The 27176-nt window shown below is 39.4% G+C and overlaps 1 protein-coding gene across 2 annotated transcripts in view; it reads left to right on the top strand.

Moving 5' to 3' along the window:
* The window catches only part of DCTN4 (dynactin subunit 4), a 29687-nt gene extending 9941 nt beyond the window's left edge, over nucleotides 1-19746 (top strand). The window contains exons 4-14 of one of the 2 annotated variants that reach the window (XM_032851569.1): nucleotides 2506-2549; nucleotides 3967-4074; nucleotides 5180-5200; nucleotides 5621-5694; nucleotides 5921-6033; nucleotides 6364-6473; nucleotides 10798-10871; nucleotides 12825-12879; nucleotides 13891-13998; nucleotides 15653-15750; nucleotides 18179-19746. In XM_032851569.1, coding sequence (XP_032707460.1) covers nucleotides 2506-2549; nucleotides 3967-4074; nucleotides 5180-5200; nucleotides 5621-5694; nucleotides 5921-6033; nucleotides 6364-6473; nucleotides 10798-10871; nucleotides 12825-12879; nucleotides 13891-13998; nucleotides 15653-15750; nucleotides 18179-18392 — 1019 coding nt within the window. In that variant the 3' untranslated portion in view covers nucleotides 18393-19746. The remainder of the gene's footprint in view (nucleotides 1-2505; nucleotides 2550-3966; nucleotides 4075-5179; nucleotides 5201-5620; nucleotides 5695-5920; nucleotides 6034-6363; nucleotides 6474-10797; nucleotides 10872-12824; nucleotides 12880-13890; nucleotides 13999-15652; nucleotides 15751-18178) is intronic. The other variant, XM_032851570.1, reaches the window with a different exon arrangement.
* Nucleotides 19747-27176: the final 7430 nt, after the last annotated feature.

Genomic DNA, 27176 nt, shown 5'->3' with positions numbered 1-27176 from the left:
CCAACTGAGTGGTTCAGTTGGTTGGGCATCTGCCTGTGGCTCAGGTCATGATCCCAGGGTTCTGCCTTCCTGCTCAGTGGGGAGTCTGCTTTTCCCTCTCCACCTGCCACCCTGTTCGTGTTATCTCTCTCTCACTCTCAAATAAATAAATAAAGTCTTTAAAATTTCAGCCTACTTACTAGTCTGTGATGAAGCCCATAATTAACTCATGTCAGTTGACATAACTAAAATGAAGACGGACTTTAAGTAAAAATTTCTTACAGATTTTTACACAGTTTGGAAATAAATATGGGTCAGGTTTCTTTATTCTTAAAAATTCAATCCTTGATTCTGTTGTGTTTGCTCTTTGGTTTAGAATGCTTGAGCTCTTAATTGTTGCTCATTGGTGGATAGATACTTCCTGAAATGTGATTTTTATTAGAAAGATTCTATAGCACCTTTAGATTGTCAGTAAATGTGTGTTTTAATATCACTATAGCAAGTTAGTTGTTTGAATTTACTTATGAATGTAAGTTAAATAAGAAAAACAACCTCAAAGTGGCAGAGTATGTACGCCTCGGTGAATTGAAGAGTATTTTTTTTGGAATGTATTTTTCTGTGTTTGTATTTTGTCTCTTGTCAAGGTAAAGAAACAAAGCCTAGAAATCCAAATAGATTTCTCAGTGTTACCCTTAAGAGAATGTTTTATGCTTTTTAGATTATGAGCCATTAAGGTTGGATAATTTATATTTCAGAGCTTAAAACCTGTGTTTACTTCTAGAAATCTGTCTCCTCTAGGGTATCTTGACAATAATAATTGAATAGTAGGAGCTCTTGAAGAGTACAGATAATTTTTTCTTTCATGATGTTGTTGGTGTCTGAGAAGCTCTGAAACCACTTCAGAACTATTTGTTTATTTATAAGTAAGCCATTGTGTCTGTAATGTGCAGAGAAATGAGATAGTTATGTTTCCCAAAGTGTTCTTCAGAGTAAATTGCCAGTTCTAAAGCAATTATGTAAAACACTCATTTAGATTTTTTAAAATATTACAAGTAAAACATTTCTTTTACATAATTATTTTCGTGATTGTCTTAAGTAAGGCAACCTTTAAAATATTACTATACTAAAAGATGTTGTTGCCATTTCTTGCAAGGTATGCGTCACCTTTAACAAGCGTCCTTTGTGTTTTGAAAAAAGGTTATTTTTACTTACACAGATAATACACATTCATGTATTTATCACCCAGCTTCAGATAGTAAACGTAACCCAAACAGTGTAAGCCCCTTGTGTAGCCTATCCCCACTACATTCCCTTCCTCACCCTCCTGGAGCAGTAACCACCCCAGTCCTGAAATCAGTGTTTATCGGTGTCAGGTGTCCATGCATGCTTGTAGCCACTAACAGATGTTTTTTTTTAATATGAAACAAATGGAAACATACTGTATATGTATCCTGCTACACCTTTTCTCTCTTAGCATTCTGCTCCTAGTACAGAGCTGACTTATGCATAAGAGTAGACTACCCGTTGTTCCAGAGCCTTGGCTGCTGTAGTGTTGTGGGACTTACTTCATTTTTCCAGACTGATGGTTGTAAAACTGTATCTCATTGTAGTTTACTTTTTCCCCTTTTTGGGGGGTTAGCTTTATTGAGATATACAGTTGACCCTTGAACAATGCAAAGGTTAAAGTGTTGACCCCCAACTGTGGGGAATCTGTGTGACTTCTTGACTCCCCAAAAACCTAACTACTACTAGCTTACTGTTGACTGGAAGCCTCCCTGATAACATAAACAGTTGATGAACGCATACTTTGTAAGTTGTATGTATTGTATATATGTAGTCTCATAATACAGTAAACTAGAAAAAATTAAAAATACAGCTACAGTACTGTATTGTATTTGTTGAAAAATATCCACATATATGTGGACGCTCACAGTTCAAACCCATGTTGTTCAGGACTCAGCTGTATTCATCATGGTTTTACTTTTAGCTTTCTGGAATAATCTTTGCCATTGTGATTTGTGCTGTTTGTTTCTTATGTAAGAAATTCTTCTCTGAATCAAGGACATAGAACATAGAAATTGCAGTGTTACAGATAAGAGCAGGGTCTTAAGAGTCAGACTGCATGAGTTTGAATCCCAGCTTTACCACTTAACTATCTATGTGACTTTGGGCAAGTTAATTAACTTCTCTGAGCCTCAATTTCATTTGTAAAGTGAGACTAATAATAAGAATCCCCATGTCAGACAATTATTACATAAAATGAAATGTAATACATTTCAGATGCTTGTCACAGAAGCTATGCATGTCTTAGTTGTGGTGGCAGGGCTGTTATCTTTGTCACCCTCATTATTTTTAATGAAAATTTCATTGTGAGTGTTCTGGTCTATATAACTCATAGGACTATTTCTTGGAAGTTCTGTGATTTTGTGTTTTTAAATTTCATTTTGTGGCCTGCAGATGAACTGTTTTTATGAAAATAAAAATATCAAGTTATGAAAATTTGTTTACTGTCCCTTTGTTTTGCAGCTAGTGGCGGTTGGCAGGAACCTGAAAATCCTCACACGCAACGGGTAAGTAAAGCGTCATCAGAGAGAGGATGATCTAAGAAGAGATGGAGAAAAAGACTGATGATCTTTCATTTTATCCATGGATATGGCATATGCTTAGAAATCTGTGATGTGTATTTAGGTGTCTGTTACACACAGAAAGTGCTTCTCATAAGACATTAAATCACAATGGCAGTATTTTCTAGTCTGGCTTAAGTTGATAGAGAAACCTAGTTGTAGCTTTAGTTCTGTAGTCAGGCTGTGACTCAGAAAAAGAAAACAGTATGTGTTTATTTTTGGTGAAATAAAAAGTTATAAAATAATATGTTTTTCCCCTATGTGAAAAATACTTTCTTTCAGACATAAAAAAGCTATATATCTATACTCAGGGTTTTTGTTTTAATGTGTGCAATGTGTAATCACATACCCATATGTGCGTGTAAGAAAGATACCTAAGCTGATAATTGCAGATACCTTTACTGAGGGGAAGAGTGACATGGGCACAAGAGATAAAAGAGAAGTTTTGCTTTGTTTAATGTTGTTCTAAGTTTTCACAGTTAACAGGTATTGCTTTTAGGATTAGGACACATTTTATTTTATTTTATTTTATTTTAAGATTATTTATTTATTTGACAGAGAGATCACAAGTAGGCAGAGAGGCAGGCAGAGAGAGAGGAAGGGAAGCAGGCTCCCTGCCGAGCAGAGAGCCCGATATGGGGCTCGATCCCAGGACCCTGGGATCATGACCCGAGCTGAAGGCAGAGGCTTTAACCCACTGAGCCACCCAGGCGCCCCAAGGACATACTTTAAAAATGAAAACAAATGAGTGGGGGAGAAGACACAGTACAAGATGTTACATTCTTAGAAATAGGTAGGCCTGGGGCGCCTGGGTGGCTCAGTGGGTTAAAGCCTCTGCCTTCAGCTCAGGTCATGGTCCCAGGGTCCTGGGATTGAGCCCCGCATCGGGCTCTCTGCTCGGCAGGGAGACTGCTTCCTCCTCTCTCTCTGCATGCTTCTCTGCCTACTTGTGATCTCTGTCTGTGAAATAAATAAATAAAATCTTTAAGAAAGAAAGAAAGAAAGAGGCCTGTGGCCATACAGAAAAAATGGGAGTAGTTGTAGGGCGAAATAAGTAATGAAGTAAAAGGAAGTAAAAAAGTAAAAAGTAAAAGTGAAGTAAAACAAGAGGGCATGAAATTTCCTAGCCTTTTCATTACCCATTTCTTCCCATTGTTAAACTTAAAGGTTCCATTTTAATTCTGAAATTATACAGAGAAATGTAATGAAAAGAAATTCTTTTTGAGGAAAAGGGCAAATTTGCCCACTGTAGTAATTTGTCTTCTCTGTTCATTTTGTGTCCAGTTAGTGTCATTGCTTAATTTTTCATACTTCCTGTTAGCTTCCTCATGAAAACAGTTACTGCGTCTTCAATTTCTTACAGATGAACAAACTGATTGAATATTACCAGCAGCTTGCTCAGAAGGAGAAGGTTGAACGAGATCGCAAGAAACTGGCACGGCGTAGAAACTATATGCCTTTGGCTTTTTCGGTGAGGACGTGGTACAAAAAGGAGTGTGCAGTTCATTGTTCACAAGGCCTGTGTGCCTTGAGAACAGTGACCATTTCAGAAGGTGGCCACTGACCTTAGATTTCTGAATGATGGGTAGCAAAGAAAGGTTTCTCAAATTACAGGTTTTTAAGTCCAGCAGTTAGGCTTTTGCCATATCATTCACTCTATTTGAGTTCTTTGAGTCTTAAGGACATTTGTGTTCCTTTTTCTATCACTGCCCTCTCTCTTCTGATTATTCCCCAGGGCTAGTGTTTAATTTTGTAGATATGACACAACTACAGAGGAAAGGAGGCAAGTGTTAGATTTTATTCATATTAGACAGGTAGGCCACCTTTGACATCCTATAGTAATGGGTTCCCAGCTCAAATTATTATTTCTGGTACCGTCCTGTAGTTCTCCAGTGTGAAGAACACTGACTCTTACACAGTGCATTTTGCATGGTTAAATAAATAGTAATACATGCCAGTGTCATTGATAGGAATTCTTCACAGAAGTCGTTCACTACAGTCTGTCTGCTATCCAGAAGCAAAACATGAGGATATGGAGCTTTTGTTATTGTCCCCTACGCTTTATTTGCTCTTGTGGAACAATTTCTTTTCTGTATGCTTGCTTGGGGTCGAGCAGGTTGACATTGAATAAATAACATTGATTGAAGGACAGTGATTTGTCAGGCACTATTCTAATAAGGACTTTTCACATATTTTACACAACAATCCTGTGGTGTAGATTGACAGCTGAGGAAATGTAACTTGTCATACTGCTTCTGTATGAGAATTAGTTAGGCCATTGAATCCCTAAGGATTGGTGGGGTCCATATAAAAATATTTAGTTTAGAACAAAATAAAACATTAAGACATGCAAAGCATCTACATTACCAGAGACTTTAATGAAGTCTAAATGAAATTTTCAGAATAGCCCCGTGGTAGAATCAACATATGCCTTAGTGTATGTAGGAGAGGAGTTTGAATTAAAGGCATTATTCTTTCAGCTTCCCTTATAACCTGCCTGCTGTATGAGTTTGCTTCTGTCTTATGCTGCATTTTTTTGTCTCTGTTGCAACCTGCTGCTATTTGGGGGCCTACAGCAACACACTATTCATGTAGTGGTAAGTTCTCTTTTATGATTCTTGCTAACCCTGAAGAAGTTAGCAGATGATCGCTGGTGTTCCAAGAAGACATTCATCATTTGCCATAGACACTTCACATAGTTCTGGTCTAAGTCATAGCTTAGATATTTTTAGATTAATAGTTTAAAAAAAAATCACATTTAGTTCAATTTTACTCTACTAATGTAGTTTCACTCTCCATGTTTGGTGCTTTTGCTAATTATTTTAAAAATAAGATGATGTGGGGCTACAAATTACTTTCTTTAAAAGGAGCTTTCAAATTAGCTTTTTTTTTTATTTATTTTTTTTTTTTGCTTATTTCCCTGAGCTTCTCATGCTGGCCCACCCAAAAGTCTTTCTTGTGGTAAATAGGATGTATAAACGTAGTATTTGTAATTGGAATTTCTGAACTCTTTTTAGGACAAATATGGTCTTGGAACCAGGCTTCAGCGACCACGAGCTGGTGCAACCATCAGTACCCTTGCCGGACTGTCGTAAGTTTGGACATTAAATGGCTATGAGGAGAAAAGCGGGTATCCAAATGAATTGGAGGAATGTGACATAAAACACTTGCTACTGGGGAAGAAGATTGTCATGCTTAGAAAAGACCCCAACAGAGAAAGAATGTTCTGCAATAGAAGAATACTTCAGTTATTGATATTGTAGACTTTGAAGGCAATTAGGTGGACCTTTGAGAAATTAGTGCTTTTTATCTTTTAGCCTTAAAGAAGGAGAGGACCAGAAAGAGATAAAGATTGAGCCAGCTCAGGCTGTAGACGAAGTGGAACCTCTACCTGAAGATTACTATACAAGACCAGTAAATTTAACAGAGGGTAATATTTTACTTTTTTTTCCTTGGTTTCTATTTTACACCTAATTCTGCTTTTGTTACTAATATGCCCTGAGTTTTGAGATTTTTGATGGTGTCATGGTTGTTAGTAACATAAATCCAGTAACAAATGAAATAGATATAATCACTTGAAGAGCTTTAAAATGTCAGATTTCTCTATTGTAGTTTTTTGAAGAACTATTCACAAAGGAAGTGTTGTTTCATGTGTTGGAAGGACTGTTCACAAAGGAAGTGTTGTTTCAAGTGTTATCTCATAAGTCTAATTTTGAGTGAGTCATTGTAAACTAAGCCTGGTTTCTGCCTTTCATGCTAGTGACCACCCTTCAGCAGCGCCTCTTGCAGCCTGACTTCCAACCAGTCTGTGCTTCACAGCTCTATCCTCGTCACAAACATCTTCTGATCAAACGGTCCCTGCGCTGTCGGGTAATTACTCCATTCTGTAGAGTTGCCGTTTGTACCAGAGAAAAGCAGGAATGAAATAAATATTGATATCTGGCCAATGTCGAAACTTCCAGAATGTAGTAAATATAAAATACGCTTATAGAGAATATACTTGGGTGTCCAGTTACCATTTTAAATGCTTTCAAGATAAAAATCCTTAAAACTATAAGATGTAGGTACTGTTGTTACCCCTGTTCTACAGATGTGGAAAATGAGGTACCTGAAAGTCAATAAATTCATAGCACTAACCCCTAGAAGAGTAGTGAAAGAATGTATGACTTTCAGGCTGATAGAGAGGCAACAAAGAGGAGTAATAAAATAATTTAAAAGAAAGGAAGAAAGAAGAAACATTAGCAAAATCCAGCCTCTATGAATTTATAAAACAGACAGCTGAGTTTCTTCAATAAATACATTGTAGAAGAAAACCAAAAGAACATGGAAAAGAAACCTTGTAGATCAAAACAGCAATACAGAACTTCCTCAGCTTGATAAAAGCCATGTACAAAAAGAACAGAGGGAAAAGAGCATAAAACTGGTGGTTCAAATAGAAAGCATGTAGTGAGATAGATTTACAGCCAACTATTTCAGTATTTATATAAATGCCAGTGAAGTAAATGCTTCTGTTAAAAGACTAAATATTTAAAACCAACAAAATGCCTGCCCATTCTATGCTAATCACAAGAAACAGAATTCAGAAAGGTTGGAAGTGAAGATAAATGGGAACGACAGATCGTATAAATAATAAATTTTTAAATGGAGGCATAATTCATAAAGGAAGAAATAATTCACAAAGAGGATGTAACAGTTCTAAAATTATATGCACTGAATAATGTAGACTCAAAATATCGAAACATTGGAGAAAATTACATTATTTTAGACAAATGATTTGGGGAAATTAAACATGCTTCGCTTAGTAACCAAGAGAACAAACATGTACCCAATTATCTGCAGAATATGCATTCTTTCCAAGTACACACAGTACACTTATAAAAATTAACTGTATACTGGTCATAAAGTCAGTCCCAAACTTTTTCTTTTTTTTTTTTCTTTTAAAGATTTTATTTATTTATTTGACAGATAGAGATCACAAGTAGGTAGAGAGGCAGGCAGAGAGAAGGGGAAGCAGACTCCCTGCTGGGCAGAGAGCCCAGTGTGGAACTCGATCCCAGGACCCTGGGATCATGACCTGAGCCGAAGGCAGAGGCTTTAACCCACTGAGCCACCCAGGCACCCCTCAACATTTTTTAAAAGATGATATTATTAGAATATATTATTTGATCAGAGTGCAATTAAATTAGGAATTAGTCATTCCTGTAGAGGAAAACAGGACACAGCTAAGACCATGCCTAGAAGTAAATCTGTATATTAGACAGGAAGAAATAAAAGATCAGTGTTTCAGCAGACATTTCAAGAAGTTAGAAAAAGAACAGCAAAGTAAGTACAAGGAAACATGAAGGAAGAGGATACTAATGAGTTAAGAACCACTGTAAAGGGGCGGCTTAGTGGGTTAAAGCCTCTGCCTTCAGCCTAGATCCTGATCCCAAGGTCCTGGGATCGAGCCCCACATCGGGCTCTCTGCTTGGCATGGAGCCTGCTTCCTCCTCTCTCTCTGCCTGCTTCTCTGCCTACTTGTGATCTCTGTCGGTCAAATAAATAAATAAAATCTTAAAAAAAAAAAAAAAAAACCACACCACTGTAAAATACAAAAAAGCAATAAAACAAAAAGTTGATTCCTTTAAGGAGATTAATGATAGTAAATTTTAATATGTAAATTCATAAGACGTTATACAAGATTCATGTTGACTGTACAATTCACCAGATTTATCAAAAGTAAATAAGCAGTTGCCTATTGATAATCTGTTTTCAGGGTAGGTGGGCTTCCACAAATACAAAATGTGCAGATTATGGTATATCCATGAAGTGAGTACTATAACTCTAAAAAGGAATGTACTAATATGGGATATATTTTTAAATGCAAAAAGTAGGGTGTGTGGCAGGTACACAACTTTTTGTGTAAGGAAGGGAGGGCAGGAAGGAAAACAAATATGTGTGTGTATAAACAAAAATTTTTTTTGATATGCATTTATATAGGTTAACAGACTTGGAACAGAGTAGAGAAAGAAACAGACTCATGGGTGTGAGAAAACTTGGTATTTACCAAATACAGCATTGCAGATCACTGGGGAAAGAATAGCCTGTTAGATTTTCCTAGGTCAAATAATTACATGAAAATAAAATTGGGTCTCTGTCTCACACCATTCACAAAAGTCAATTTCAGGAACATTAGAAACTTCTTTTTTTTTTTTAAGGTAATTTTTATTTATTAGAGAAGAGTGCATGAGCCGGAGAGAGGGGCAGAGGGAGAGGGAGAAGCAGACCCTCACTGACCAGGGAGCCCAATGCTAGGTTCAGTCCCAGGACCTTGAGATCGTGACCTGAGCCGAAAGCAGATGCTTAACTGACTGAGCCACCCAGGTGCCCTGGAACATTAGAAACATGAATGAGCAAATATGAAGAGCAAAACTTCTAGAAGGAGACAGGAAAATCTTTGACTTCTGGGTAGGGAGTATTCCATAAATAAGGCAAATCAGCACAAACTATAGAGGAATCAATGCTATATATTTGACACAGTGAAACTTATACCTGCACTCCAAAGAAAACCTGTAGTAATGAAAAGATAGGCCATAACCTGAGAAAAGTAATTTATAAGATATGTAATTAAAGGATTAGTGTCTAGAACATGTAAAGAACTTCAGCAAATTAGTAAGGAAAACATACTCCAGTCAGTATGTGAAGATCCAGTAAATACTAACATACAAGTCACAGCAGAGGAAATCCCAATAGCCAATAAACATGAAATATACTCCTCCAGAAATCAGAGAAATGTCTGTTAAAACTGCAGTGAAATACCATTTGATAGTTAACCAGATTAGCAGAAATTAACACATATGGGAAATGACTGATATGCAAGAATACTTACTCGTTGCTGCCTTATTTATAATAGCAAAATCATGGAAACGTCACAGATATCCATCAGTGTGGGTATGGTTGAATAAGGTACAGAAATGATCACAGTAAGATACAGAGATAGCTCTGTGTGTGCTGGTATAGAATTCTAAGATCGATAAGGAAAAAAGTAAAGGGCAAAAGAGTATATAAAATGCTCCCTTTTTTGTTATTGTAAAAAAGACAATGTGTGCACATACTTGTATGTGCACAGGCTGTTAATGAGAAAACACATGAGATACTGGTAGGACTCTGGGGAGGAGGACAAGGGGACAAGTAATGGGTACCTTTACACTGTCCCTGTTTTGTACTGTTAAGAAATTTTTTAACCAAGTGTATGTAGTACCCGTTAAAGAAAGTAAAAAATTGTTAATGTATTTTAAAGCATGGGATCTGAAATCACACTACTTGGATTTAAATCCCAGCTTTGATTCTTTTTTTTTTTTTTTTTTTTTTTTAAGATTATTTATTTTAGGGGTGCCTGGGTGGCTCAGTGGGTTAAAGCCTTTGCCTTTGGCTCAGGTCATGATCCCAGGGTCCTGGGATCCAGCCCCACATCGGACTCTCTGCTCAGCGGGGAGCCTGCTTCCCTTCCTCCTCTCTCTGCCTGCTTCTCTGCCTACTTGTGATCTCTGTCTGTCAAATAAATAAATAAAATCTTAAAAAAAAAAAAAGATTATTTATTTTAGAGAGAGCATGAGAGCATGAGGTGGGGGGCAGAGGGAGAGAATCTCAGATAGACTCCCAGCTGAGCGTGGAGCCTTAACTTGGGGGCTCAGTCCCATGATCCAAAAATCATGACCTGAGCCTTAAACCAGGAGTTGGATGCTCAGCCAACTGAGCCACCCAGGTGCCGACCCTGCTTTAATTCTTACTGGCTCTGTGGAGTTGGGTAAGATGACTTACGCTTCTTGTGCCCCATTTTCATCATGTGTAAAATGGGGACAATAACAGTTTTGGTACCTACACTTACCTTATGAAGTCAGTGTCATGTTTAAATCCACTTAAGGAGCATATGGTTCAGCACACTTAGTATGTTCTCAATATGTGTTAGTTGTTATTTCAGTAGTTATTAAGCACCGCAAAGGTATAGTATCTGATAGGTTCTTGCTTATGTCCAGAGAAGGCCAAAGCATCATCTTTTGCAAATGTTGGCAATCAGAACATGCGGTCTTATAACAGAATAAAACAAAACAAAACTCAAGTCAGTGCTGTCCTTCTGAATTTAGTAGCTATATGGATCCAGCAGAGATTTTTTTCTTGTTTTCCTCTAATACATACTATAAATTTTTCTTTTTAGAAATGTGAACATAATTTGAGCAAGCCAGAGTTTAATCCAACATCTATCAAATTCAAAATCCAGCTGGTTGCTGTGTGAGTATTTTGGGATCAGTGTTTTTAGTTATTGTTCTTTGACTTTTTTCAACACAAAATGTATTTACTCTGGGCTTGAAAAACGTCATCAGAATTATCTTGCTGTTTTTTCTGTTTAGGTTTCGAGTTCTATACCCTGAACTTTAAAACAAATTACAGACCTAGAATCAAGGGTGTTTGCATCAGGGACACAGTGATGGTATGGTCTCCAGGTGGTGATTGTTAATTAGTTATTGGACAGAGAGACACTGGCCATTGATTGCAAGTTAAAACGTACCTAGTTTTGATAATGATGCAAAATATTAAGTAAAAAACCAAGTAGAACAAATCAAAGAGGATCCCTGCAACAGTGTTCATTGAGTGGGATAAAAGTGATTATTAGTGTTAATTCACTGGGACTTGTCAATAGAAGGGAATTTTGTGAATGAAAACTGCTTATCAAAAATATTTTGAAAAATTAGGAAAATACTGTCTTGGCTTCAGGGCAAGAAATGCGTAGAGGGAATTAGTAAGGCAGGAAACCCAGAAACCGCTAAAGAAGAAAATAGCTGACCGTTAGCAAAAAACAAAAAAAAAAACCCACAAAAAACCCATAAATTGTAAAAAAATATATCTACATATATTTTTACATTTATATATTTGACAACAGAATCCTGAGACAGACAATAGAGCAGGAAAGAATATTTGCTACTCCATGACAGATAAAAATTTAATGTCCCTGGAAGACAGAATTCCCACAGATTGGAAAGATGAAAATGTGAGTAGGACAAAAGGATTTGAACTGGCAGTTTATAGAAGAGGAATTTCAAATGGTCAGTGAATACATGGAAAGATGCTGAGACTTGATAGGAAAAGTTTAAAATAATAAAGGGCATTTAGTGCTTGTGAGCATGTGGGGAAACGTATTTGCATACATTGTTGGTAGGTTTGTGGATGGCTAGAGTCTTTTTGGAGAGCGGTCTGGAATGTCAAGACAAAGTTACATAGACTAAACCAGCAGTACCATCTCAGGAATCTATTCTGTTGAAACAAAGCCACCAATATCTAAAGATACATATGTAAGGATGTGTATTGTAACATTTTAATGGCAAAAAGCTAAAAACAATTTCAGTGTCAAGCTGATTAACCATTAACAAATAGTTGATTAAATTGCGGTACACTGAGGTTATAGAATATTCTGCAGCAATTAAAAATAATTATTCCTTCCATCAGTCAAGAATGTTGAGAAATGCTGGTCTGTTGACTTTGGAGGAAAGAATAGGTATATAAACACTAAGCTGAGATTTGACCCTGGGTGATTTTGAGTTCAGACTAAGCACATGTGAGTACAGTATTCTGTTGTCCTTCTTGGGCAGCGAAACAGTGGTTAAGGGGAAGGACCCTGGCGCTACACTGCCTGAGTTTGAATTCTGGCTACTCACCAAGTTACTGCTTCTTCCAAGCTTAGTTTTTTCATCTCTGTAACGGGGGTGATGGTAATAACACCCCTCTCATGCAGTCACAGTGAAGATTAAGTTAAAGTGTTTAAAACATTGCCTAGCACACAGTGCTTTATAAAAGTGTTTGATAAGTTTGTGGTAGTGTGTTTCAACCTCTGCAGTGTGTTACTGAGTCAGTTGTGGGTCCTGTAACCAGTTGCCTTTCAGATTTACAGAAATGAATTAATAAAATCTCAAAAAATATATCTAGCAAATGTATAAGGAAGATATCTAGCATGATGCACACAGATATATAGGCTCTATGTAGAAGTGTACATACGATTTCAGAAAGAACTCAACAGTTGGTTTCATAAGTCTTAAGTTCTTATTATGATGGTATGATTCTTTAAAATTCTTTTTCTGTGACATGTTCTGATTAACTTGAAGAAATCTTCACTGAAATCACTTGAAAGGAAAGTAACAATGATTTTAAGAGACTTCAATGGACATTAATGTATTTTTTATTCACACATAGCAATTATATCCCAGAAGTGAGAATCATGTCAATTCCCAACCTTCGCTACATGAAGGTTAGTACTTTGCTTATTAGCAGGAAGATAAAGAACTGATAAGAAATGTGTGTGTGTGTGTATGTGGGCAGCTGTGTGTGTGTAGCATGAGATTCCGGAGCAAGGGAAAGAAAAGAAAGTTTGAAGTCATAAAGGGATTGGGATTTTTAACTTCTTTAAGCTGGGATTCTTGGCAACAGCATCTTTGACATACATTTAGAAGGAGCAGCATGTACATTATGTAAAGATGAACTCATGGGTGGGAAAAGAAGGAAGATGTTTTATCCCACAGACATCTTTAGCTCTTCTCCAACCAGGAGACTCTCCACATCCCATGTGTGTGCATGTGTCAGATACCAGGAATCAACGGGATTTCTTTACCACAGCCCCTCTCTTCTTTGAGTTCCTTATCTATGCCCCCTCTCCCCCACCATGAGTGTAGAATATTCTCCAACAGCCCCTTTTGTTCTTTGCTTTCATGCTGCTTATGGAGTCCACGTTCATCTGAAAGATTTTGCTAACCTCAAGAAAGTACCAAACAAGGGCAAATTATGGGACAAGAAGTCTTAAAAGTCTTTTAGAGTCCTGATGAATTTTTTTTTCTCTGTCTGGCTACCCTGTGGCTCTCATGCTTTATGAGGACTTTCAGACTAAGCTGACTTAAGTTGTTGCTCAGGAGTCCTTAAGTGGAGGACTGGATGAAGCAAGAGTTGTAAACTTTAACCACTTAGATAATGTACATTCCTCAGAACTTCTGAGTCTAGTACCTGGCCCTTTCTATGGGATCTGCCCTATTTCCTCATGTAATTTAAGGAGCTCCATAGCATATATAGCCTAATATAAATAGTAGAATAGGAATCTGCGAGCACTTTGAGAATGTAGTGATGTAGAGGTGGGTGTTACTGCTTGGGAATAATGGGGGGCAGGTGCAGGAGGTGACGATTTTGTGAAACGCTTGGTACAGCAACTAAGAAAGTGGACCAAGGTGGCAGTAGTGGAACATGTCTGAGAGAGGCTTGTTCTTTTCCCCAGGAGAGCCAGGTCCTCCTGACGCTTACGAATCCAGTGGAGAACCTCACCCACGTGACGCTGCTGGAGTGCGAGGAGGGGGACCCAGATGATATCAACAGCACTGCTAAGGTAGGAGCATTTTGAGGGACCGTGACTTTTCCTGGAGGGGCCTTTTGACCTGGCTTAAAGGACTCCACACTGTCTTCCATTTCCACATTCAAGCAATCATCAGTTTCTTTTGATTTCACCTCCTGAATTTGTTTATTTTTTTTTTAAGATTTTATTTATTTATTCATGAGAGACAGAAGGAGAAAGAGAGAGAGAGGCAGAGGCAGAGGGAGAAGCAGGCTCCCCACTGATCAAGGAGCCCGAAACTCTGTCCCAGGACCCTGGGATCATGACCTGAGCCAAAGGCAGTGTTTAACCGAATGTCCTACAACACGCTGACCTGCCATGCAGGCACCCCTGAGTTTGTTGTTGTTGTTTTGCTTTGTTTTTTGTTTTATTTTATGCACAATCACACTGCCACTGCCCTGTTTGAAGGTCTCATCCTTTCTTACCTGTACTGTGCCAGTAATGTCCTTGCTGACGTGTTCGGAATCCACCCCCACTGCCATTCCAGCCTGTCGTCTGTCTTGGTTCCAAAGTGATCTTTCTAAAATCTAACTCTGATAGGCAGACTGATCATTTGGCATCCCTCTGACTTAGGGAGAAAATCCAAATTCCTCCACATAGCATAAGCGGTTCTCAGTGGTCCCCCCCATCTGTTCTTCCAGGATGACCTTTCCCCAGATCCTCAAATCTAGCATTCTCCAAATTACACATATTAATGCATATCCTCCAAGCAGATGCGATGGGAATTGCAGATGCTATTCTTCTAGCTCGAATGCCATTTCCTGACATACATACCTGCATTTCTCTGTCTGACTCCTGCTCAGGTCTCAAGACTCCTAGGAAATAACATATCCTTCTAAATGCTGTGCCTCCTCTAGATGCCCTCCACTTACATACAGTATACACAGCGCTAAATATTAAAATAGGTGATTTTGACTTTCTGCAAATGTTAATTGAATGAATAAAATGTGGCCTTTTTTTCATTTTGTTACTTGGCGATTCATCTAGTACTTGAAATTTTAGATCAAGAACTTTACTCAATGGGTAATCTATTATTGACTCGTAATTCAGCATGATACAACAAAAGTTGATAGAAATGATTCCTATATCTTTAATTAGCTATTATTTGAAAAAAATACTTATTAGTAGGGAATTTCTTTATCTCCTTTTTCTTTTTTCCTTCTGCTTTTTAATAATTTCACTTATTAGCATCACTTTCAAAGAGTGGTGACACTCATCTGTCCTTGCTCTTTTTAGTAACGCTAATAACCTGTTCCTGTGAGACAGAAATAAGTGCCTGATGTGTACCCCAGTTTGTAGACTTGCTATCTTTCTCTTTATACCTCCCCATCCTCATTCTATCCGTAATTACAAATGTGGTTGACATCATTACCTGCTAACCTCTTGACATAGCAAAGTTGAGGCCTAGTAATAACATAAGGCTTAGTCTGAAGACTGCTGCTTAACTGTTCTTTGTTCTTGTACTTTCACTAGAAATGTCTGTGTTCCTAACAGTTTTTAAACTCTGTATAAGTGAAGTAATACTCTGTTTCCTGAAACTTCCTTCGGTATGTTTAGGTTGGTGTACCACTGTGTCATATGTTGTGGAATGAATGTCCTACAACACACTGACCCGTTCTGAGGCAGCCCTCTCTCTTTTACTCTGCAGGTGGTGGTGCCTCCCGAAGAGCTCGTCCTAGCTGGAAAGGATGCAGCAGCGGAGTATGATGAGTTGGCAGAACCCCAGGACTTTCAGGACGATCCTGAGTGAGTGAGAGCTTAGTGACCCTCTCCCCCAACATAGTACAGTTAGCTAATGTAGGAGGCCCACTTACAGACCCCAGTTTTTTTAATCTTGATTTTTTAAGGTGATTTTTTCTTGTTTATAAAAAATTACTGTAGAAATTTGCAGAATATATATATGAAACCATGAAGAAGGAAAATAAAATCCCACTGCCAGAGATGAGCACCGTTAACATTTTGGTCTTTGTCCTTCTATATATTTCTTCCATCATTAGGATCATTCTGTAAGCAGTTTCTAATCTTTGTTTCCATTTAAGTAGTAAATATTTTCCCCTGTTAATTAAAATTTTCAAGTGCATTATTTTTAATAGTTACAGGATACAGTATTCTCTTCTATAGTTTTATCATTAGATTTCTCCACATACCCTCCCCACCTGCCCTTTGAGTAATAGATTTGACTCTGTCTTACCTAATAACTGAAAGTAAAAAGCCAAACCTTTGCCTGGATGAGGATACATCAGTTAGGATACAGTCTAAAACTGCAACAGGTACTGTCCCTTCCTGGGTGAAGAACCATTGCTGGAGTGAGGCCCACAGGAACACCTTCCCCCACACATACACACAGACACACATATACACACACACAGAGGCAGCTCATAGGCAGGAGCAAGCCACTTCCCCGTCCAGGTTTCTAGGCTCCGTTAGAACCCCTCCATTGGACATGAGCCTGACAGGGAGCAGAGAGGAACAAAGCAGAGAGACATTGGTGGCAGAATCCTGTGTCACAAAGCAAGATACAGAAGGTTGACTTGGAGCTGAAAAGAACAGCTTCATATGCTGGCACAAGGAGCATGTAAGGTGTTTTGGTTTTTTTTTTAAAGATTTTTATTTATTTATTTGACAGAGAGATCACAGTAGGCAGGCAGGGGTTGGGGGAGGGACAGGCTCTCCGCTGAGCAGAGAGCCCGATGTGGGGCTCGATCCCAGGAGCCGGAGATCATGACCTGAGCCGAAGGCAGAGGCTTAACCCACTGAGCCACCCAGGCGCCCCACATGTAAGGTTTTTTTTAACAGAATGATAAATAAATAAATAAAGGGCAAAGATGAGTTTAGCACCATGATTGGCAAAATTGAGTTGACTTTGGAAAGCACCAGTGTTTTGTTTCATTCTGTAGAGTTCCAGGCCCCAGCCCAGAGATTCTCTCTGGAAGGTCTAGGGGTGCACCAGAAATCTGCATTTTTTAATTTTTATTTTTGAAGCTTCCCAGCTATCAGTGGTTGCCTGGTAAGTGAGGCTAGTAAGACACTTTTTCCTTCTTACTATTTTTAAATTTTAAAAGAAAACTGTTTTTTTAATGAATCCTACAAATCAAGGGTTTATTTACTACAGTACAAAATGTATTGAGTTAATACAATACAAAAGGCATTTTCTGTAATCATTGCTTTATGTGGATCCTTAAATGACATTAATTAGATATAGAAATTTGTTAAGCCAACGTCAACTGCTGGAAAGATCATCGGAGATATCAAATTCTAGTCAGATTATATGATAAGAGTAATAAAAAATTGAATTAATTATACTTCACATTGCACTTTTAGGACTTTCAGATACTTAGAAATAAATACTATACGATACTATGTAAATGTTTAAATCCAGTAACTTTTCTCGGAGTATCATTTGAATAGTAGATCAAATTCTGTTTCATTGCCCTTAGACTTTTTATTTGAAGCTAAATTATTAAAGCACAAACATGAAGTGCACGTCAGAGAAAGTCAAAACGGAAATATCAACTAAAGAGATTATTTTTCTATTCCAGAAATTTCTGATTTACAGAGCTTATTTATAAAAACACTAATTTTATGGTGTTCCAGAAGTTCCTTTAAAGTTCTGAGTTAATATCAGTCTGTATCCTATAGAAACATTACCACATGCACACATAGATCAACGTAAAGGGATATTCATGGCACCATTGTTTATGACAGGAAAATTGGCAATAACATCAGTATATACCAATTATAGTAAACCTATAACAAAATACTCTGCAGCCATTAAGTAGAATGGAGAAGATCTGTATATACCAGCATGGAAAGGTATTTGTGATAAACTGAGTGGAAAAAAAACAAGTTAATAGAACAAGTAGTGTGTCCCTTTTGTGTCAGTGCAAACTCATAGAAAAATACCTGGTAGGTTAAGAACCAAAGTGTTTGTAGTTTTTCTGTGTGCTGAAGGGGAAAATAAGGGAAGACTTAACTTTTTTCCCATTTGAATTTCAATTACTTAGGACTGTATTTTACTTTTGTAATATTAAAAAGGTAGATTGACATTTTGCTGAAAGAACTCTGTTGCTAATAAACAAGATGATGGTCATAACTTGTCATTAGATAAAATCTAAGTCTTAGTGGCTTGGCTGACTTGTGACCTACCTAACACTGTACTTACTTTTTTCCATAGCATTATAGCCTTCAGAAAGGCCAATAAAGTGGGCATTTTCATCAAAGTGACGCCACAACGGGAGGAGGGTGAAGTGACCGTGTGCTTTAAGATGAAGCATGATTTTAAAAACCTGGCGGCCCCCATCCGCCCCATCGAAGAAAGTGACCAGGGCACAGAAGTCATCTGGCTCACCCAGCACGTGGAACTCAGCTTGGGCCCGCTTCTTCCTTAAAGGTGCCACTGGTGGGGCAAAGGACACCACGAGCCCATGTTAACATGTGGAAGCCACTGCTTCATTTAGCCTTGTTTGTAATAATGTACCCATGCACTACTGAATCCTGTTCCTAGGAGGGTGGGGGCACTGGCAAGGCATTAGGGACTCAGGCTAACTGCTGTTCCTCTTGCTCTCACTTCTGTTCATACTAGTAATCTGTCTCCCTCACTGAACCCTGCACGTCGAATAACAGCAGCACAGTTCCCTCCCAAGAGAGGGGATGGCTGTCCTTTGGAGTGGCATTAGATTTACCACCCGAGAAACTCTGACCATACTGTCTCCCAGTCTGACCTCAAAAAGGGTTACAATCTCACAGATAAAATGATAACCGCAAGGCAGACCTGCTGTTAATGTCCCAGCGCCGATGTCAGTGTACCAACTGCTATCTGCATTCCGTGTAGCTATAATCTAGCAGTCTAAACATATCCCTTCACTTGCCACTATGGCTCCCATCTTGCCGTGGTTTCCATTGGACAGAAAAATAGAATTGTCACCCTGTCTTTCGTTTCGTGGTGTTTGGCAAAACCTGTGAGATTCTTAAGGCGCTCCGATTTGCCATCTTCTGAGTAAATACAGGATGCATATTTATCAGGTGCTCTTAAAATTTCTTTCTCATTAGAATATGGAACTTCTTTTAAGAATTGGAGAAGCAAGCAATCACATGTCATACCAAGGGGTTGCAAATTCCATTCACTTTTAAATGTTGCCGCAGTATCCAGGGGTTAACTCTGTCATCCGGAGGTAGCCCTTCTGTGTTTTGCTCCCTCCCCCCACATCTGCTCTGCCTCTTGAACTCAATAAGTTCTAAATATTTGGCACCTGGAAAGAGGCCAAAGAAAACTTGGTAGACGAGTTCACTTCTGGAATGCAGAAAACATTTTAAAGGTCAGATTTTTAGCATGATCCAAACTAATATTCTTTCCATTGATTTGAAGGGGAAAATAGCAGTTACAATCTCTTCAATCCCAAACTGGGTATTAAGATAAAGAACCTTTTCCCATCCCGAGTTTAAAATGTCTATCATAAGGTGTGTCAAGTAAGGCTGTTTTGATTGTAAAACACAAAATAGTTCAGCTGGTACCCCAGAATACTTGCCTGACAGCACGCATGCTGTTTTCTTTGGGTATCCTTGAGCTGGCTTGCTAACCTTAATTTCCGTGGCATTTTCTAAAATGAGACTTGACCAAGTAGACCACTGCCTGCACCACATTTTCTGTAAATGTATTGTTAGCACGTGGCCAACACATTTTGGGGGAAAAGAGAAATTTCCTTTTTATCCTCGTTTTGTTTTTAAGTTCAAGCTTTTAGTGTAAAAAAAAAAATTAAGATACATAGTAATCTAGAATACAGGCAGGACATAGTAACTTATTAGCTCCCTTTGGAAGACAAAAATATTTAGGAAGCCTTTGAAAGAACACTAAATCATACTTGAAAGGTCAAGCTGACTTTATGAAACATTGTTCCACAGAGTAATACATGTGCTGCAGCATAAGAAAGAAATACACATATCTCTAATATTATGACAGTAATAAGTAAGGTTTAGCCTCTTAGGAGTTGGGGCAGGGGTCATGTAATGACAAATTTGCAGACTAGAGAAATAGTTTTAATTTTTGGTGTCTCGGTTTTCATTTCACTACGTGCTAGAGACTGCTCTGAAGCCACGCCTCCACGCTTGCCCGTGGAGGACCCGGATGTCAGAGGAGAGAATGGTTCCTCTGTTTATATTTGCAGACTACGCACGCTTGTATACTGTATGTTTACGGCATGTAGTTAGTGTTTGTTCCCCAAAGTAATAATGTTGAAGTAATGGGTCTCATCACCCCCATGTAACACAGAAACACAAAAACATTTTTGATCATAGAATTTTGTTTTTTTCCTCAGAAGCCAAATTAACTTGAAGCATAACAGAGCCATTGTTTTACTCTTTCCTTAAGATAGTTCTCAGTGCAAGCCAGTATTCTGTGTATTAGTAGAAACGGTTCAACAGCTGCAGGAGGTGAATTCAGAATTCTGTTTATCGCTTTTTTATACTAGATCAGGTGTAGGATTGGCAGCGCACAGGCAGTCCACCACTGCTGGCCAGTGCAATGTCATTAGCACTAGAAGCTACAGTTTTGGAAACATAAAGCTAAGTTAATATGTATTTGTGGTTTGATTAGCCCACTGAGGTTTCTTTTGTTCAAAGTGCTTATAGGTGTAATGAGTTAAATAAATGTCACGTATATTTGTGAAGAAACCTCTTTTTTGGTCCCTTTTGGGAATGAGAGGCACTCCTTATTCTTTATGAATTACAGGCTCCTGTTTTGCCTTATAGCTTAACTTAATGTAGTGAAATAAAGCAGACAAACCTTGAGTGTGTCTTTCATTTGCTTTCATGAGGGCTGAATGGAATGGCTCAGAGTCAGAAGACTGGCTTGGAGGGAAGAGAGTTAGTAGGAGTGTCTGGGGTATGCTGCCTCTTCTGTTTCTTTAAACGAACTAAACTGAAACCCCCTATTGAGTTAGTTCACTGTAACCTAGAGGTCGGTGATGCTTGAGCTCCGTATAAACATATTCACAGAACCATTATATAAATGTCATGTTGTTAGGTCTCCATCAGCTTTTAGCCCAGGTCATTGCTCCCCAAAACATCTTTTCAGATAACCCAAAATGGCCTACCCCTGATAGGTAGCCCCTCCATCCCTTCTCCCTGTCCTCCTGGACTTCTTTCTTCCCTCCCAGTACTATAGATGAACTGCTGGCGCTCCTGTCTGACGCTGGCCCCACCACCGAGCGCAGCTGGTCTCATCCTCTCATCTGTTCAAGGATGTCACTTACACAGTTCGCCCTCCGCTCTCCTGCATCTTTCCATCATAGTGCTAGGGTTTCTCTCAGCTTAGAAACTGACCTCACGCCCTTCTTTAGCTGATACCCCATATCTCTACTCCCTTTACAGCGGAACTCCTTCAAAACCCTTGAGTTCCTCTCCTGTTCTCACCTGAACCTGTTCCACCCCAGCACATTACCAGAATTGCTCTCATCAAGTTCTCCAAGATTCCACACTGTTAAAACACGTGGATGATTTTCAGTCCTTATCTCCTTAATCTTTCAGTAGCATCTGGCAGCTGATCTCTCCCTTCTTAAAAACCTTTCTTGACTTAGTTTCTGGAACACAAAGCCCCTGGTTTTGCTTCTATGTCAGTGACAACTTTTCTTCATAAGGAGTGTGCCAGATCTCATTTTCTTACACTTTTCTCTCTGCTTACTCACCGTGATCTCACTGTTTTCAAACCATCTATTCAATTTACATACTGGGGTGCCTGGGTGGCTCAGTCAGTTACTTACACAACCGACTCTTGACTTCAGCTCAGGTCATGATCTCAGGGGCATGAGATCACGCCCAGTGCAGAGCCTGTTTAAGATTTCTTCCTCTACCCCTTCCCCTGAGTGCACTCTCTGTCTCTCCGAAAAATAAATTCACATACCAACTCTAAAATAGTCTCTGAAAGTTCAAAACCACAGTGGACTTTCTCTCACCACATCTGCCTCTCCTGCGTTCACCCTTAGCTAAATGGCGACTGTATCCTTTCAGTCGCTCACAACAAAAATCTTGGCATCAACCTTGACTCTTCAGGTGCCACCAGCAGTAAGTCAGCAAATCCTATCAGCTCTGTCTTCAAACTGACCACTTCACACCCTCTCCACAATTACTGTCCTGGGCCAAATCACTGTAGACTTACAGACCTACTGCAGTAGCATCCAAACGGTCTGGAAACCACCCTTCAATCAGTGTTCAACACAGCAGCCAGAATGAATAAGGCATTTTCCACTTAGGTTTTTTAGCTTGCTGAAGAGCAAAACAAATACAACTCCTGACAATGGCTGATGAGATCCTACATGATACGAAACCCACCTGACCACTGCCTCCCTGAGTTCATCTGTTACTTCCCCGTGCTCCATAAACCCCAGCCACATGGGTCCCTGCTATTCTCGAGTCACCCCAGCAGGCCTCTTCTTAGGGCCTTTGCACTAGCTGTCCATCTGCTTAGAAAACTCTTCTCCCAGATACCTGTATAACTCACACCCTCATTGCAATCAAGCATTTGCTCAAACATTTCTTAGTGAGGCTTTCCCTGACCACCCTATTTAATGGTGTAAAAATGGCCATCCCCTAAACACATTCCCTGTCCTCCTTGGCTGTGTTTTTTTCCGTAGCACTAAACACCAGCATAACATACACCTTATTTTCTGATACATCACACTAGAGCATAAGCTATATAGGGCGGGGATTTTATCTTTTTTTTTTTTTTTTTTTTGCTGTATCTGCAGAGGCTAGAACACCTGACAAATGTTAGGCACGTGATCGTTTTTGAATAAATTAATGTCACCCTTTTCCTTACGTATGTAGCTGTTGATCTTTTAGCTTTATTTTTTTTTTAAAGATTTTATTTATTTGATAGAGATCACAGGTAGGCAGAGAGGCAAGGCAGAGAGAGTGGAGGAAGCAGGTCCCCCGCCGAGCAGAGAGCCCATAGTAGGGCTTGATCCCAGGACCCTGGGGTGATGACCTGAGGCGAAGGCAGAGGCTTTAACCCACTGAGCTACCCAGGCGCTCCTAGTTTGTTTTTTTTTTTTTTTTAAGGATTTTTTTTATTTGAGAGAGAGAAAGCACAAGTAGGGTGAGGAGCAGAAGAAGCAGACTACTCTCTGAGGGAGGCTGATGTGGGGCTTGATCCTGCGACTCCAGGGTCATGAACTGAGCCAAAGGCACGTACTTAACCAAGCCACCCAGGCACCTTTTTTTTTTTTTTTTTTTTTTTTAATACACAGTCTTTTTTTCATAAGCCAAATATCCCACTTGCCTTGAGCTTTTTTGTTCTGGTGTTTTCTCTACCTAGAATATGCTTCATTCTTTCTGCACCTTCTCCAGAATTACTTTCCTGCTCTCCCTTCCTCCCATCTAGACATGACCTTGATTGACAGCCCTGTATCTCTTCAATACATTTACCCCTTCCTTCTTTGTGGGCCTTTGTATACGGGTAGTCCAGTTACTGGATTGCAGACTTTCAGAGACAAATTCAGGCCCTTTGACATCCGTCTGCCCTTTATTCCATTGAAAGAGCAGTCTGGACAAAGAAAAAAACCTCAGGGCTGAGTTGCTTCCTCAGTGGCAATACTTAACTTGTTTATCCTCATTTTCTGGCGATCAGGAACATACATAGTGAAATATATTCCACAATGTGAGACATCTACACAAGATAATGACTTTAAGTATTAAATGAAAGTAACATTAAATAATACCGAATCAGCCAGTGAAAATACTTTCCTCATGCTTTTTAGCCGTTTCTGTTTAAAAAAGTATCAACACTCATGTTTGTAACATCTAACACTTCCTCTTCTTTTTCAACCTAGGCTTCTAGTTCAGAGCCTTCCACAGACAAGAGTAGCTACTTACTAAAACAAATACTGTTTCATTTTCACTGTACTTGTTTTTAAAGGCTACATCTGAACATGTGGTATTATTTTCCATTCCATTCCATGAGGTCACTCAGGAGCTCCACTTCTGCCTGTGGTATAGGTATCTGGAAGGAGTGTCACGTCCCTCTCAAAAAGAAAAGGTGGATAGATAAAATCATACATTTTACTGGATCTATCAGAGAGTTAATGTGGCAGAGCAGCCAAATAGTCTGAATTTCAAGGAGGGACAGAGCCTTCCAAGGAGAGATCAGACTTGTAGACTGGCTCACCTGTAGCCCAGCGTGAGCGGAAGAAGTGTTGACCATCATATGGCAGGTAAGAGGAAATCAATGTTAAAAAGGCCAAACTTGGACTAACATGACAGTATAAAATCCCTGGGAGCTTAAGACACCAAGGGAGCTGGCATGTACTCACAAGCTCTTCCCAAAACCTCTACCACATATTCATGGGAAAGACCACAGGGAGGGGAGGGTGCTGGAGCTCTAAAGAGCTTCCTGGGTTTGGAGGTAGCTAGGAGAGATCTGCTGCTACAGTGGGAAAGGCAGGAGTGCTTGCCTCTTCCTGCCCAGGCTCTTCATAAGGAGCAAAAAAGACCCAAGCCACTCAAGGAGGAACAGAAAAGCATGTCTTCCCAGGGCACAGGTAAAGACCCATTGGTAAGAATGGTAAGAAAAAAACTACTCTTGGGGGCAGGGGACAAGATTCAGTCCTGAGCCCCAGGATTCCCTACCAACCAATACTATTAAAATTCTACTACTGCAGGAAGGACCGGACACACTTCCCCACAAGGCCAGCTCCAAACATGAGTCATAGTTCCGATGCCACAGACAGAAGGGGCAAGAATGTGGAGAAAAACCATTCCCGAGGCCTGACCACAAAAGGACCTACCAAAGACTGAGGCTGAACCAAAGCAAGGAACCCCCAACCCATTCCCAACTACCAACCTAGCAAGGAGCTAGTAACAACAGCTGGTGAGGGACAGGCGAGGCTGTAGAGACTTACCACTGTGGTTCAGGTGTGCAGGACAGCTGACAGCTAAGGGCGACATATGAGGGCTTGAGAAAAGTACTTCAGCCCCATCCTAGAGCACAGAATAATGCTAGAGGATATGAAATCTGTAATGCACTGAAGGCAACCACAGCAACAACAAAACCCAAACCCAGCTCAGTTTCTGACTGGATTGATGAAATCCCACACAGCCTGACAGAACAGATCTACCCATTTCCAGGTAATACTCATCTACCTCAGTGTGTTACATAACGAGTGACTGGCATTCAGTAAAAAGTTTTGAGTTACACAAGAAAAAACTCATTTTTCATAGACAAAACAATAAGGCCATATACAGATACGACCGGATGTTGGAATCATCAGAGGGGGACTTGAATGGATTAATATGTTGAAAAATCTAGTAAAAAATATATGTATGAACATTTCAGCAGAGAGGCAGAAAGTCTAAGAAAGGGACAAATTGAAATAAAAAAAACAGGATCAGAGATGAATATCCTCTATGGTCTCATCGGTAGACTCGTCATAGTTGAGGAAATAATCAGGAAACTTAGAGCTATGTCAATAGGAATAACCCAATCTGAGTCCCCCGCAGAAAAAGTGAAACCACACAGTATTCAAAACCTATGGAATGGGGGCGCCTGGGTGGATCAGTGGGTTAAAGCCTCTGCCTTTGGCTCGGGTCATGATCCCGGGGTCCTGGGATCGAGCCCCGCATTGGGCTCTCTGCTTGGCGGGCAGCCTGCTTCCCCCTCTCTATCCGCCTGCTGCTCTGCCTACTTGCGATTTCTGTCAAATAAATAAAAATTAAAAACAAAACAAAAACCTATGGAACGATATCTGACGTGTATAATTGGAGTTCCAGATGGAGAAGAAACTAGGCAGAAGAATAAAGAAATGATGTCTGAGAGTTTGCAAAATGAGTGCCTGGCTGGCTCAGTCAGAAGAGCATGCACCTCTTGATTTTGGGGTCGTGAGTTTGAGCCTCATGTAGAATGTGGAGATTACTTAAATGAAAATTTTAAAAACTTAAAAGAATTTGTAAAACATAACAAAAGATAAACCACAGGGGCACCTGGCTGTCTCGGTCAGTAGAGCATATGACTCTTGATCTTGGAGTCCTGGGTTCGAGCCCCAGACTGGGCATAAAGTTTACTTAAAAATAAAAAATTAAAAAGGGGTGGCTGGGTGGCTCAGCTGATTAGGCATCTGACTCTTCACTTCAGATCAGGTCTGGATCTCAGGATTGTGAGACAGAGCCCTGTGTCTGGCTTTGTGCTGGGCATGGAGCTTGCTTAAGATTCTCTCTTCCTCTACCTCTACCCCACCCCAACTAGGAAAAAATAAAATCTTTTTTAAAAAGACAACAAACCATAGATTCAAGCTTAGGTAAGTCCAAGAACTTTCTCACATGAGAAAATATATACTTACCATTTGATCAAGTAATCACATTTCTTTGTATTTACAAATGAAAACCTATGTCCGTACAACATATATGTGAATATTTATAATGGTTTTATTTATATTCACTGAAATTCGGGACAACTCAAAGGTCTATCAACTGGCATATGGATTTTTTAAATCCCCCGATACATTTATATATTAGAATTCTCAGCAATAGAAAGGAACAAATTACTGATACATGTAACAATATGGATTTGTGGTCTCACCATTTATTAGCTACAGGACCAGAAGAAGCAAGTTACCCAATTCTAAATTCTAAACTTCAGCTTCCTTTTCTATTAAAAAAAAAAAAAAAAAAAAAGGACAACCATACTTGCCTAGAGGGTAGTGGTTGCCAGATAAAATACAGGACATCCAGCTAAACTGGACTTTCAGATAAACGAATCACTTTTTGGTATAAATACGTCCCAAACATATTTATACTAAAATGTGGTGGTTTGTTGTTTATCTGAACTTCAACTTTAAGGAGACGTTCTGTGTTTTTGCTTGCTAAAGCTGGCAACCTTACAAAGAAATTGTGATTATTAAGATACTGGCACAGCCCAGTTCGTCCCCCATTAGGCGTAATAAGCGCTCCATGAGAGCTAACGCTGTTTTAGTCCCAGCCCCTCTTTCCTTACTTGTTCCCTTATTTTTTAGCTCCATTTAAAAATAAATCAACTGTACTTGTGGCCCCTCTTCCCACCCAGTGACCAACTCCAAGAGAGCACCGGGTTGCAACCCACTAGCACTCCAATTGTTAAGCGAAGACACCCTGGGTGACGTCATGACGCACAAGGTCCACCCCCAAGGGCGCCCAAGACGCATAAATAAGAC

Source organism: Lontra canadensis, unplaced genomic scaffold, assembly GCF_010015895.1.
Source record: "Lontra canadensis isolate GAN:19392208 unplaced genomic scaffold, GSC_riverotter_1.0 scaffold5, whole genome shotgun sequence".
Lineage (NCBI taxonomy): Eukaryota > Metazoa > Chordata > Mammalia > Carnivora > Mustelidae > Lontra > Lontra canadensis.
This window is presented reverse-complemented; position numbering and strand designations above follow the sequence as displayed.